This window comes from Acinonyx jubatus, chromosome D2 (assembly GCF_027475565.1).
Source record: "Acinonyx jubatus isolate Ajub_Pintada_27869175 chromosome D2, VMU_Ajub_asm_v1.0, whole genome shotgun sequence".
Classification (NCBI taxonomy): domain Eukaryota; kingdom Metazoa; phylum Chordata; class Mammalia; order Carnivora; family Felidae; genus Acinonyx; species Acinonyx jubatus.
Genome location: NC_069393.1, coordinates 69,518,200 through 69,530,618, shown reverse-complemented (window position 1 = coordinate 69,530,618; position 12,419 = coordinate 69,518,200). Strand labels below are relative to the sequence as shown.

General features: G+C 52.6%; 2 protein-coding genes across 14 annotated transcripts in view; one reads left to right on the top strand and one right to left on the bottom strand.

The window, feature by feature from the left end:
- Nucleotides 1-3,161, top strand: part of AFAP1L2 (actin filament associated protein 1 like 2) — a 97,633-nt gene extending 94,472 nt beyond the window's left edge. For 5 of the 13 annotated variants that reach the window (XM_027063145.2, XM_053207846.1, XM_027063149.2 and 2 more), the window contains 3 exons: nt 632-825; nt 940-1,062; nt 1,939-3,161. In XM_027063145.2, coding sequence (XP_026918946.1) covers nt 632-825; nt 940-1,062; nt 1,939-1,965 — 344 coding nt within the window. In that variant the 3' untranslated portion in view covers nt 1,966-3,161. The other 8 variants (XM_053207842.1, XM_053207839.1, XM_053207840.1 and 5 more) reach the window with 4 other exon arrangements.
- Nucleotides 3,162-4,655: 1,494 nt separating this feature from the next.
- VWA2 (von Willebrand factor A domain containing 2) overlaps nt 4,656-12,419 on the bottom strand; it is a 44,947-nt gene continuing 37,183 nt past the window's right edge. Inside the window, exons 10-14 of the mRNA XM_027063153.2 lie at nt 11,700-11,807; nt 9,803-10,375; nt 8,055-8,606; nt 7,225-7,350; nt 4,656-6,360 (exon numbers count right to left, since the gene is read on the bottom strand). Of these exons, the coding sequence (XP_026918954.2) occupies nt 6,272-6,360; nt 7,225-7,350; nt 8,055-8,606; nt 9,803-10,375; nt 11,700-11,807 (1,448 nt within the window). The 3' untranslated portion in view covers nt 4,656-6,271. The remainder of the gene's footprint in view (nt 6,361-7,224; nt 7,351-8,054; nt 8,607-9,802; nt 10,376-11,699; nt 11,808-12,419) is intronic.

Sequence of the window (12,419 nt, the reverse complement as noted above, 5' to 3'; positions counted from 1 at the left end):
TTTTTCCTTAAACAGTGGGCCCTGTGACTGCTTGTCCTCTGACAAGGGCTGACAGGTGGCCACTTACCCTAGACTTGGAAACAGGGCCAAGTTATTCCAGTGGCTGCTGGCTCAGGACTCTCTATTGAACACACATGGCACCGTCGTTCCCCCTGGCGGTGAGCTCCTAGGCCAGCATTTCTTGGTGCTACAGCACCAATCTGAGAACTCTAGAGTGACAATAAAACAGGATTGAGAAAGTAGCAGGGCTGAGGGCCACCACTCCGTTCGGCTTAGAGAAGCCCTGAGTGCCAGCAGGATTGAGGGGACTGTGTGGGGCAGGTGGGAACAGCACAGGCATCCTCCAAGAGTCAGTAATAAAGCTGCTCTCTCCCTCCCTGGGCAGTTGCTATAACAATAGGGGCCCTCAGTTTTGATACCTGCTAAGAACCTACCAGAAGGGACCTTGGCCTCTGACTTACGCCCTGTTATGAAGGCAGAGCTCTCTGCCCCCCAGAGCTTTCCCCAGCCTCTGCGGAATGCTCACTCAGGCCCCGACCCTGAGCGGTGGAGCCAGAACTGTGGGCCACATCCACCGGGGTTCTGTCTCCACCGGGGTTCTGTCCCCTGAAGCCGGATAAATTCTCTGCAGACAAGGGAGTCCTGGCCAGCCTGGAGCAGAAGCTGAAGGAAATCGACGAGGAGTGCAGGGTCGAGGAGAGCAGGCGTGTGGACCTCGAGCTCAACATCGTGGAGGTGAAGGACAACCTGAAGAAGGCAGAGGCCGGGCCCGTGACGCTGGGCACCACTGTGGACACGACCCACCTGGAGAACGTGAGCCCCCGGGTGAGCGGCAGGGTTCCTCTTGGCCACCTGCACGACCCCCGGGGCCGGGGCTGGGGGAGGCGGGTCACGTGCCCCGCCCTTGACTCAGGCCTCGCTCTCCTCTCGCCACCACAGCCCAAGGCTGCCACCCCCACCCCTGCCCCAGACTGCACCCCGGTCAACTCTGCCACCGCACTCAAGAACAGGCCTCTTTCGGTCATGGTCACAGGCAAAGGCACTGTCCTCCAGAAAGCGAAGGTAAGCGGCGGTCACACCCAGCCTCCTGCGGGGCCACCGTGGATGGCAGAACTGTCACTAAGGCGAGGTCCCTCGTCTGCCTAGGGTAGCACGTCCCCGCTTTGGGCGCCAGCTCTGAGCCCTCGGCTCTCACGCAGGGGCTGAGGCTTCCTTGTGCCTTTGGCTCCGTCCTCGGCCCTGAGCAACCAGAAAGGCGCGGGCACTTGGTCCAAACGTTCTTACCGGTCACAGCCTGAGGACCCTTGATCCTGCAACTGTCCACCCGTTGGTTACCCAGTAGATTCCAGGGTGATAGCCTGAGTTCAGAGACAAGCTGTGACGGGCGAGTTTCCAAGTCAGAAAGTCAGTGATTCTTAAAGGCCTTCTGCCACTAAAACTGAAGGGACAGGTGATAGGATTTGCCTAAAGCCCCCCAGCCAGCTGGTGGCCAAGGGCTTGGTAAGGTGTAAGCAAGGACAGAGTGCCCTTGCTGGGTTTCTCCCTGAGGGCTAAAGTGTTAGCAGTCTCTTCCGCCTACGAAAGAACATGCCCCGAGCTGCCTTTGTTGATGGCAAACTCAGTTCCTTATTTCTGTCCTGATTACCTGCCAGAGAGATTTGGGAGCACATGCACTGATGACTAACTCCTAAATCCACATGAGCATGTGAGGCTCTGCTCCCTCACTCCCAGCATGCTCCGCTGTGCCACAGTCTCTGAATCTCTTAACGTGTGCCCCAAACTGTGAACAGACAACAATTACCGTCTCCAATGCCTCTAAGCTTCAAAAAAAAAATACTTCTTACCCTCCGTAGCAACCTCCATATACACAGAACAATGTTAACTAACTCTCTTCTTTGGCGGGGGGGCGGGTGGTGGTGCTGGTATTTGCCACCCTAGGAATGGGAGAAGAAAGGAACAAGTTAGGAAACGAGTTTCATCTAAAGACTTTTCCTGCCATCGTGGACCTTGGTGACAATCCTGCTTCATTAAAGTCTTTGTTCAGAAGAAAAAAGGACTATGGTACTACAGGTGGAGAGCACTGACTAAGAGGAGGCTCTGTCCGTCTTCAGGGCCAAAGGAAATAATATATAACAACAAAAAGAGGGCTTCTCTGGAGACCTAAGTCTACTGAGTGGAAACAATCCATTGTTGTATTCAGGTGTATTCTGTGTTTCTTCTTTGAAGTTTTCATCAACTGCTGTATCAAGCTTTGTAAGTAGCGAAAAGCTTCTGATGGTGAGACTTTGGTGGGAAAGAAATCAAGGTAGCAGGACCCTGACCCACTGGTCGTGTGGCTTTGGTGACCGAGAAGACCTGCACTCTGGACTGTCACCTCTCATCCAAGGGTCTTCTCTCCAACATTAGCAAGTCCTACTCAGTCTTCCGTGGTTTTAAAACAGCCTCGATATCACCTGTGTAAAGCCATCCATGACATGCTTTTTGAAAAAACAGGAACAGGGGAGACTATTTGGGACCAAGCTGAGGTGAGGTCCCCACTAAGTTCAGGACTTTTTTTTTTTTTCCCAGCCTCAAGCAGGCCTGAATCAATTGCTTTTAAATAAAATTTTAAGTGATGCTGTATTATATAGGGGGAAAGAAATGTTTAAAATCCTGTAATTTAGAACAGCGAAAAGTGTCTTTTTGAGATGTGAAAGTATCTTTTTGAGATCGGACTTTTTACGTTACCATAGGAGAAAAGATGACCCAGCGTTTACAGATTCCGTCCTGTGGCCAGGCCATTTTTAAGGGAAAAGTTATTTAAGTTCTGCGTAATGTCCAGGCCCCTTCCGTGAAGAAGGTGGCGAATTTTGTTTCGGGGTGACTCTCTCTACTCCTAAAATTGGCAGTGCTGTTCTTCTGTGTCTTCTCTTCTGATGTGTCTGTTGTTAACACCGATTGAAACATTTCATCTGTCATTTCTGCCTCGTCTCGGGGGCGGGGTGGGGGCGGTTATCAATCAGAGTTCTCTAACACTGGTTCCTGAGAACTAAAATTCTTTTGATTTCTACGGTCTTTCTAATCCCAGGGCATTTATTTTCTTTGTGCTATATACGCTTGGTGCCCTTTACCAAGTGATGAGTTCGATTTTTTTTTTTTTTTTTAATAAAACGTTAATTGTATTTTGGGTTTTTCCTTGTTATTTCACGGAATTATTTGGGGCAGTGCCTGGTGACTTCTGCCTCAAGGGGGCAACGTCTTGGTTATTTACCTACTTGACTTGAAAATACGTCCAGTAAAAACTGGTGGCAGTGTGATCCCAGCGTCAGTAAGGCTGAAAAGGATTTTCGCCGTGTAACTGTGTACAGAATGCAAAGGAAACCTGTGTGATCGGTTTCTGCAGATACATGACTGAAAATCAATACGCCCGGAAGTTAAACACACTCCTAAATCATTCTTGGGGCAAAGAAACGGACCGATACTTGGAAGGTTGCCTAAGGAGCGAAAAGTTCCATGCGTGAATGCGCTTATTTCAAAAAGGACAAAATCTGGCTCCTTGAAATCGCTAATAAAAAGACAACGTAAAAGGCCCTTAAGTTTCAGGAGTATGTCTTTTCCGTTTTATAAAGTTTTAGCTTAGTTCTGATACCAAAAATCCAACACAAATCACCAAAGAAAAACCAAATCTCATTTTTGGGGACAAAAATGAAAAAAACCCCTGAATATTGGCAAGTGAAATTCAACAGTGTTTAAAGAATCATGCAGCATGACCTGGTCATGTTTATCCACGGAAGCAACAGTGGTTCAACGATTGAAACTATACTAATGGGCCATTTATGATATGAACAGATTAAATGTGAAAAAGAACATCATCTCAAAGGAAACAGAAGAGCATACCACAAATCTCAATACTCCTCATAAACACTCTTCGTAATCCAGGAATAGAAAGAAGTATTCCTAACCTGATAAAGTAATCCACAAAAATAACACATCATGATGGGAGATCGCTCCGGGTCCAGAAACAGATACCACTACTCTTTAAAACATTATTCTGGAGGTCCCTAGACAATGCAAAACGACATGAGAAAGTACTAGCACAAATATCAAAAGGAAGAAATAAGACTGATTATTTACAAATACCTTTCTAGAAAAGCAAATTAACAGGAGTAGAGCGTCTAGCAAGGTGGCTGCAATCAGGATCATTCAGAAAATAAAATTTATGACCTATTTGCACTGTTTTAATTTTTCCAAGGAGAACATTTTTTTTTAATGTTCTATTTTTAAGAGACAGAGGGTGAGCGGGGGGAGGGGCAGAGAGAGAGGGAGACACAGAATCCGAGGCAGTGAGCCAGGCTCTGAGCTGTCAGCACAGAGCCCGACGCAGGGTTCGAACCCACGAACTGCAAGGTCATGACCTGAGCTAAAGTCAGACATTTAACCAACTGAGCCACTAGTTTCAAGTTTTTATTTAAATTCTAGTTAGTTAGGGATGCCTGAGTGGCTCAGGAGGTTAAGTGTCTGACTTCAGCTCACATCACGATCTCACAGCTTGTGAGTTCGAGCCCCACGTCGGGCTCTGTGCTGACAGCTCAGAGCCTGCTTCAGATTCTGTGTCTCCCTCTCTGCCCCTCCCCTGCTCAGTGTGTGTGTGTGTGTGTGTGTGTGTGTGTGTGTGTGTCTCAAAATGAATAAACATTAAATTAAAAAAAAATCTAGTTAGTTAAAAAAGGCCAGTTTCTTTTAAAAGAAAGAAAAAGTCTTGGCTGGTTAGGCAATGAGATAGGAATTCTCTCTGCCACTATTGGGATGCTGAGAGGGTTGAACTATTCAGTGGTACCTTCCCTAGAAAAGGAAGAAAAAAAAAAAGGCTCAAGGTCTGGGATCTAAAAACAGAAGCAATGTTTTAATGTGTAAGTCTGTGGGTTTTTTTTTAAGTCAAAGCAATTCAAATGGGATGTCCAAATATCAGCCCTGACCCAAAGAGCCTACACTGTAAAATGATTAAACTTGCTGTTAAAGACTGTGGGTTCATGTAAGTTCTCAGACATCACCCATCGGCACCTGCCAGGTGGACATCCCTGCTCTGATGTCACCTGCCCAGGCTAAAGTAGTAACAGGAGTGAAAATATCCTTGAACACAAATGACTGTCATGAAGGTGCTTGGTACGCTGGATCTTTCATTTGAAATGTCTAAGGACACCCTCAGGTGGCCTCTTCAAGTACTTTAGGTCAAAGCAGCCTTGAATATTTGCATGTAAAACATTTACATTATTTACATTAAAAAGAAAAGACGAAGTATCTGGATGTAGGTCACAGCTCCACAAAGGTTTCTACTGAAAACCCAAAGCAAAAGGACCACAACCAAGGGGAAGGACTGATTCCTAAACACTGCAGGGGTAAGTACCTGGTTTGCCAGAAAACACTCCAACTAAAAAGCCTTTTTGCCACACGGGTCCTGTTAAGTAACCAACATCATATCCTGAGACATTCCTTTAGCGAGAAGCAAAGCCACTTAGATAACATAAGATCGATGCTTAAAAAACGCCAACACCCTCTAGGTTTCTTTATGCTGTATTTGTTTAAGAATTCCAATCCTCTTTGTCCTAAGAAACAAAAAGCAAGCAATAAACACCCCCCAAGTAGCCCCCTTACGTAATCTCTCGAGGAAGCCCCCCCCAAAGGGAATGTAGCCCAGGACCTGGGACATCTTCACCTGGCCCCTCCCCCATAGTCAAACAAGTTGGTTAGTGGTCACATTCCAGTCCCGAGCCCTTCTAGGTCTTTGTCACGCACAGATCCAGGCACCAGAAGAAGTCACAAATGCCACACAAGCCCCTTGTCGAACCGAAAGCAAACGCACTAGGAAATCTTTGGGAAAAGAGGTGTGAAAAGGTCCACACTTTTTCCATCTCGAAATGCCGTGGCTTCAGTGGTCCAAACACCACTCTAGTCCGCGCCTCCTCCTATTACCGTTCCCAACGACATCCTATTTAGCATCTGGTGAGGGCCAAGGTTGCTTCAAACAGGCCATCAGGAGTCTCCACGCTCCTTTGTTTCTCCTCAGGGGAAAGGCGGCCGACGACACGAGCTCACTGGGGCACAGCCAGGCACAGCAACCAAATACTTACATGTCAAGACTTTTCAACATCAGCATTAGTGGTGGAGTCAGGTGTCGCTGTGTCCCCAAGCAGCACAGTCTGCAGCCGGGACAGCTCTTTGTGGCGGAGGCACGTGGGCGGGAGGGTTCTGCGCGGAGCCGGAGGCAGGATGCTCCACGGATGCCACGGCAGTTTCAGCGCCCGGGGTGCTCAGACCTGGGCAGTTGCTGGGAGGGGTCTCGGGGGGAGCCACGGGCCTTGGGGGCATCTCCTCTCAAGGACCCTGGGAGAGAAATGAACCTTGAGAACAGGAGGAGTGTCAGTCATCTTTTCAGCCAAATGGCAGCCTGTGGGGCCCTGGGTGGCTCTCCCTTCCTCCAGAGCCCGAGCCCAAGCCCGAGCCCACGTGCCAGATCAGAGGCCCTATCAGCGCCCTTCAGGTCCACTCCCCGGCCTCAGACAGCCTTGCTCGGCCAGTGGCCGAAAACCCAAGACTTCCAGGGGCATCTTCTGGTCGCTGGCTCCCCTAACTTGAAATTCAAGAGCAGGAGCCACAGTGGGCCCGTAAGGCTGCCCAACATTACTCTCCATCTGGTTGAGGCCCCTTCTCTCCTGGACAGTTACCGAGCTCTCCTCAAACCGCCAGTGCCCCCTCCTGTCCTCACTCTCTGCTGACGGCTGTTCCTCCCATTTCGCTGAGAGGGGAGACACGTTCAAAAAAGAACTCCCCCCAGCCTCCACCCCCCACCCTGTCCCCACCAACCTGCATCTGTGCCTGCGTCCTCTGTCTCCCAGACACCCCGCCTCCACTGCGCTCCCGGCCCAGGCCCCCCTGGGAGACCTCCCTCCCAGGATATGCTCAGCACCCACACGCTGCATGTTGCACCTGCTCCCTGTCCGTCTCCCCCGCTGGCATGAGAGCTCCGGCAGGACAGGACTGCTTGTTTACTGCCATATTCCCCGCACCTAGAACCGCGCCCAGGGTGCAGGCGGCCCCGCTCAATGTCTCGCGCGGGAACGACAAATGACTGCATGAGTCCTTCTGTTGAGCGAACGCCCTAGAACCTGCCTTCGGCGGAGTCCCTGGGGCTCAGCAGGTCTGAGGGTCACCCCCAGCTCCCACGTGCAGAGCGAGAGCCCCACTTACGTTTCCCACAGTGGGGGCCCTGCCAGCCGTCCTGGCACTCGCAGCGGTAGCTCCCGTTCTGCAGGATGCAGGTGCCCTCGTGCATGCACGGGCTGGGTTTGCAGAGGTTGACGGGCCGCTTGGCTTCTAGAAGGGAGAACGTGCCCAGCAGGCCCAGCCCAGGTCAGCCCCAAGGCCCTCGACTCCAAGGAAGCCCAGAACAGAGGTGAGGCCCCTGGAGTAGAGCAGCAGCTTGGAGGTTGGCAGGTGGTTGGTGCCCCACACTGCTTGGCCAGGTCACAGACCCGGCGTCCACACAGCCTTCCTTCACTACTGCATATGGAGACTGACTCTCTCTCTCTCTCTCTCTCTCTCTCAAACATGCTGTGCACATAGCAGTGTTTACCATTATTATTATCACGGACACACTTTTAAAACAGCAGGAAGGAGGTCACTGGCAAAAGGAGGCCCTGGGGTCAGGCTGGCCTGGCCGTGTTTGTTCCCAGCTCTGTCATTCACCATCTAGGTCGGTGTCAACCCGGGCCCTCAGATTCCTGGGGGCGTCTGCGGGTATCCTAGGGATGTCTTCTGTTCAAACGAGGTACAAAACCTCTCAAGTCGGGAGAGAGGGATTTTTTTTTTGTTACTCAAATTCTCTGCACCTTAAATGTCAGATTGGGTCAGCTGCGCCTGGGGCCGGGTTTCACGCAGAGAAGCCAGCGCACGGAACGCGCGGGGGCAGCTGGGGGGGCGCTGCCATCCTGGCGATGACGCACCCAAGGGCGCAAGCTGAGTGCCCCCAGCCCCACCCCGGAAGCGACAATGAAGGGTGTGGACTCCCCCCCGCTCACCTCCACATATCCACTGGAGGAGCGCGTCCTGGTGGTGCCTCAGGTCTGCGTAGGTTGCCACGTGGAGCAGGGAGTCCCGGGGACCCGCGAGCCTCCGCAGCGCCTCCCTCAGCACGGGCCCCACGCCCACCACCAGGACAGAGACGCCATTGTTCCTCAGCTTCCGGACGGGGACAGCCGCGTCCTCCACCCCCAGCCCGCCTGTGAGCACCACCACAGCCTTGGGGACACCAGGCCGGGCGCCCCTCTGGACCGTCATCACCCTGTCATGGATGTGCAGCAAGGCTGTGCCCGCCGAGCCCACCCCGCCCAGGTAGGGGGCCTGGCTCACGGCCCGCAGCACCGCGGCGCGGGTGGCGTGGGTGTCCAGCCCGAAGGCCACGCGGACCTGGCCGCCGTAAACCACCAGGCCGACCTGCGTCACGTCGGGGTTCACGTCAAACCGGAGCGCGCAACTCCTCACGAAACTCTGCATCCAGGCGAAGTTCTCGGGCCCCACGGAGGCCGAGGCATCCAACGCGAAGACCAGGTCCAGGGACCGCGCCTGGCAGCCTGCGGGGACAAGCGGAGTGAGCCCCGGGCCAGGCCCTGCCCAGCGGAGGCCCCTCCTCAGCACCAGGCCAAAAAGGGGGGCCGCCCTGGGTTGGGCCAGCCAGTCGGCCCGCTGCAGCCGCCACCCTCCGCCCGCTCCTCGAACGTGAGGACACACAAATGCCAGGCTACACCGCATCCCCAGACTCCCCGGCAGAGAGAGCTGAGGCAGATGGCCACACCTGTCTCACGGGATGTGGTCGGAAACGACCGTGCGGTCTCCAAACCCTGTCCTCGAGAGGAAGCTGCTTCCCTCCTACTTCCCTTCTCCCCACCTCCTGCTGGCTGAGAAACAAGGACCTCAGGCCCAGAGGTGGCACAAGAGAGCCAAGCCACCCTGCTGGCTGAGGCCACACTCACCTCCTAACTGCGAGAGGAAGAAATGTCTAAATCGGCTGTAAGCCACTGGGCTCCGGGGACCCTCTGGGACAGCAACTCGCCCGCACCCTCATCCCTTCCCTTCCTGGGCACCCTCCGTGTGCCATGAACTGGACTCGAGGCGCTGACTGTACCAAGGGGACAAGATGGGCCCACGCCCCGCCTCAAGGGGCTGTCTGTGGGGTGACAGACAGGAGACCCACACAGAATTACAAATTATGTGAGCAGGCTTGGGGGCCCAAACCAGGCTACTGTGAGAGGGACCAGCAGGAGCACAAAAGCAGATCGGGAGAAGTCAGGGCCTCTCTGTGAGGAGTAAGTGTGAGCTGAGGGGTGGGTGGGGTCCTGAGGCAGGGGGAGGCCCCGAGTGGCTGGACCCCCCCCACCCCCACCCCGCACCGTGCTGGGGCTGCAGACAGATCTGAGGAACCAGCCACAGGGAGCTCTCAGAAGCCAGCGGAAGGAGTCTGGGTTTTCTGCCAAGTGCGGAGGGGAGCCAGTGGATCAGATTTATCGGTTTTTAAACACCACGCCAGCACAAGGAATATCTGAGAAACTGGCGGCCCGGGGAAGCCTAGGAAGGCATGATGGCCAACTATAACGCAGGGTCCTGGACAGAATCCCTGGAACAAAAAAACGGCCACTAGGTAAAGACTAAGATCTGAACAAAGCATAGACCTTAGTAAATAATAATATATTTGTGGATTCATTAACTATGACAAATGCACCCTGTTTTAACGCCTCGTAAGAGGAAGCACCGTGGAGTCCTGGGACCTCACCTGGCGGCGGCCGGCTGCACAGCTTCCCCTGCAGCTCACGGGTTTGGCGGAACAGGTCATGTGGGCCGGTGTAGACCAGGACGCGCTCTGGGCTGCCTGTGATCTCCTCCAGCTCTGCCCGCATGGCCTCGGTGCCCACTCCCAGCAGGAGCAGCTCTCGGGCCCTCGCACGACGCGCCGGGCCGGCCACGTCATCCTGGGAGGGTGACTCGGTGAGCAGGACCACCACTCTGCGGGGACGGTCCTGGCCCGTCCTGGCGGCGCTCCCGAAGCCGCGCTCAGCCGCCTGCCGCAAGGCGCCGCCCGTTAGGGTGGCGCCCCCGCCGAAGGGGATGCCATCCAGGCTCCTGAGCAGGTCCGGCACGTCCTGGTACTCGCCCACGGGCACGGCCACCATCAGCTCCCCGCTGTAGCGGGCCACACCCACGCGGGCCCGGGAGTCCTCGCCCAGTGAGGCCTGCACAAACCGCTTCACGAAGGCCTTGGCCCGCAGGAAGCCCTCCAGGGTGGTGCCCGCTGAGCTGGCCAGCAGGAAGAGGACATCGATTCTGCATTCCGGGCTCAGCTTCGGGGCTGCCGGGATCACAGCAGCCGTCAGTCACGCTATGGCCACCTGGAGCATGGAGGTCGCTGTCCCACCCGAGATGCCCAGCCACTACACCAGGCAGGAGACACCTCCCTCCCAGGAGGGAGACGGGGCAGAGAAGCAGGCGACACGGGCTGGGGCGCATGGCACAGAGTTACACCGACCCGGACACGGCTCTCCCTCCTGGCTCTCACTACGGGTCTCCGTCTGGCCACTTTTTAAAACTTAAACTGTAACTTAGAACTTTCTTCCATTATGGTTAGTGCTTCTTGTGTCCCTGTGAGAAATCTTTGTCTACCTCAAATCAGGAAGATATGCCACGTTTTCTTCCAGAAACTTCACTGCTTTGTCTTTTACGTTTAGATCTACGATCCATCCGGAACTGATTTCTGTGTCTCTTAGAAGGTAGGGGGTCAAGATTGTGTTCTTCCATAGAGATCTCCAGTTGACCCAACACTATGTTTTTTATTATTTTTTACAATAAATAAAAAATATATATAATACATATATTATATAATAACATTATATAATATATATAATACATATATAACATTATATAATATATATAACATTATATAATATACAATATATATTATATAACATTATATAGTATATAACATATATTATATAACATTATATAATCTACAATATATATCATATATTATATAATATATAAATATATTAATATAATTAATATAGAATTATATATTATATTTGTATAATTAATAATTTAATAATATATTATCTATAATATGTATTATCAATATATTATTATAACATAATATATATAATAAATATATATATATATTTTAAAGTTTTTGTTTAATAAGCTCCTACTGTGTGTCAAGCCTTGTTACAAGGCACCTTCCATCTACCTTATTTTAAATGCCCAGCAACCCTACAGAGTAAAGCCTACTATAATTTTCATCTCATACCAGGGGTTAGGCCCTTTGCTCCTGTTCCTATGAGAGGGGAGAAGAGACTGCCCACAACCAGGACTGAGAGTCCGACTGGCGTCAGCCTGCACCTGAACTCAGCAATGCTCAAAGAGCAAGCAGTGGCCATTCTAAAGATAATACGCCAGGGGCCGCTGTCCTACCCAGGGTATCACCACCTGAGTTATTTATTCGTGGAGCACTCAGAGGCTGTATCACACGAAACAACAGATCGGCGGTGTGCCTGCAAAGTAGGTGGCTCTAAAACTCAAGGGCCAGTTTCTACCTAGTAGCTAGCAGGGTGGGAGGTTGGTAGGGGGAGCCCAGGTTCCACGGCTCCCCAACGGTCAGTCTCAGAAGTCCCGTGCATACGTACCGCAGTCAGCCTCCCCTCCGAAGGCTGGTGGGCAGAGGCAGTGGTACCTGTCCAGTCCTTCTGGAACACACGTGCCTCCATTCTGGCAGGGCTGCGAGTCACAGGCGCCTATCGGAGAGAGGCCCATTAAGAGCCTAGCACGTCAGCTCAGAGGCTTGAAGGGGTTTGGCCAGAGGTGTGAATCTGGCAGACCACCCTGCGCCCCACCAGGGCCCAGCTCCCTTCTTCCCTTGGGACCACTAGGAAACTAGCCACGAAGTCTGTGGCAAAGAGGGGACAGAAAGCGAGTGAGGCACGTAAAGCAGGGGCCGGGTGGCCGATGTCAAGGGCATTCAGTGATGGGCTTCCTAAGGCCCTGTGTGAATTACAGGCTCAACGGACCCTGGACTGTTAGGGACTGAATTGTCTTCCTCCAAATTCATATGTGCAAGTCCCAGCCCTCAGGTCCTTAGGATGTGACTGTATTTGGAAAGGGCCTTTAAAGAGGAAATTAAGGCCAAATGAGGTCATAGGGTGGGCCCTAATCCAGTCTGGCGCGTACGAGGAGGAAGAGACACCAGCCTCGTGCAGAGGGAGGCCACGTGAGGACAATGAGGAGACAGCCATCTGCAAACGGAGCAGAGAGACCCCAGAAGAAACAGAACCTGCCGCCCCCTTCATCTTGGACTCCCAGTCTCCAGAACCAGGAGCAAGTGCATTTCTGTTGCTTCAGGCATCCGG